This window comes from Mandrillus leucophaeus, unplaced genomic scaffold (genome assembly GCF_000951045.1).
Source record: "Mandrillus leucophaeus isolate KB7577 unplaced genomic scaffold, Mleu.le_1.0 Scaffold46, whole genome shotgun sequence".
NCBI classification, from domain to species: domain Eukaryota; kingdom Metazoa; phylum Chordata; class Mammalia; order Primates; family Cercopithecidae; genus Mandrillus; species Mandrillus leucophaeus.
The window spans coordinates 355739-357220 of NW_012104920.1; the positions used below are offsets into that span (position 1 = coordinate 355739).

Consider the following 1482-nt stretch of genomic DNA (forward strand, 5'->3'; position numbering starts at 1 on the left):
TTTTTTTTTTTTTTTTTTTTTTGAGACAGAGTTTTGCTCTTGTTACCCAGGCTGGAGTGCAGTGGTGCGGTCTCGGCTCACTGTGACCTCCGCCTGCCGGGTTCAAGTGATTCTCCTGCCTCAGTCTCCAGAGTAGCTGGAATTACAGGCATGTGCCACCATGCCTGGCTAATTTTTTGTATTTTTAGTAGAGATGAGGTTTCACTGTGTTAGCCAGGATGGACTCGATCTACCCACCTCAGGTGATCCGCCTGCCTTGGCCTCCCAGAGTGCTGGGATTACAGGCGTGAGCCACACCGCCCGGCCTAATTTTTTTTTTTTTTTTTTTTTAGAGATTGGCTTTCGCTCGGCCGGGCGGGCAGTAGTTGGCCCACTGACCGCTACTGCCAACCTTTTTTTTTTTTTTTTTTTTTTTTTTAGAGACAGGTGTCTCACTAGGTTGCCCAGGCTGGACTCAAACTCCTGGGCCCAAGCAATCCTCCCACCTCAGCCTCCTGGATAGCTGAGACCACAGGTGTACGGCACCATGACCAACTCTCTCACAGTATTCTTAGAAGCACAGATTTGGCTCTGGGTTTTATCAAAAGCAGTGACATTTTCCTTTGCACCAATCAAATCTATTTAGCCAGGCTACAGGATGAGAAATGATCGTTGGCGATCTCAGTACCAATGGAACTATCTTGCAGGCCAAAAAGTAAAGATGACCAGGGAGAGGGAACAAGAATACATCCAGGGTGCAGATAGAGAGGCCAAGACTGGGCTGGGATTGGGGCTGGAGGGGCTCACCTTTCCCATTCGCTAAGTCAGAACAGCCCCTGGATTTGCAGAAGTGCAGGAGCCCCATAGACATAATGTGGGCTGATGTGTGGATTCTGTTGCTGACATCTACGGGCCAGCGCTGATAGAAGCGGCTCCGAGAGAGGTACAGCCATTTCTTGGAGAAGGCCATGACCAACAGTAAGATAAAGGCAACCAGGCTGAGCTCAGAAGCCAACACCTGGGCCATCCAGTGGAAACTGTGTGCAACTCTCCATTGAAAGGGAAGCAGAGAGTTCCGGCGCTGGCTCAAGGACCCATCTTGTCCCAGCTCACCTCTGCCCCATCCTGCCTCCCCACTCTTCGTTTCCTTTTCAGGTCTCTGATGTTGGTCTCTTTCTCCTTCTGACCTAGGGAACTCATTCCCAGGGTCCTCTGCATCCATCTTGAGCACCACTTCTCCCCCGTCTCCCTCTTCCCTCACCAGCCTCAATTGTCTCTTCTCATCTTTCAGATCTTTTCATCAGCTGCCACCATGCAGCCTGGGGTCTGAGAAAGAATGAGGAAGTCTAATAAGAGACCTTAATCTAATAAGAGACTCTTGATCCAAGAGAAGACCCCAACCCATTCAGCAGGCCAGGTCCCCTAACTGCCACGGAATTTTCCTGGGGCACAGTGAGATGGGGGAGGAGAACCAAGACTTCAGCTTTTTTTTTTTTTTTTTTT

At 49.8% G+C, this 1482-nt stretch overlaps 1 protein-coding gene across 1 annotated transcript in view; it reads right to left on the bottom strand.

Moving 5' to 3' along the window:
* The window catches only part of ODF4 (outer dense fiber of sperm tails 4), a 6902-nt gene extending 5498 nt beyond the window's left edge, over nt 1–1404 (bottom strand). Inside the window, exon 1 of the mRNA XM_011994491.1 lies at nt 787–1404. Coding sequence (XP_011849881.1) covers nt 787–1201 — 415 coding nt within the window. The 5' untranslated portion in view covers nt 1202–1404. The remainder of the gene's footprint in view (nt 1–786) is intronic.
* Between the last annotated feature and the right edge of the window lie 78 nt (nt 1405–1482).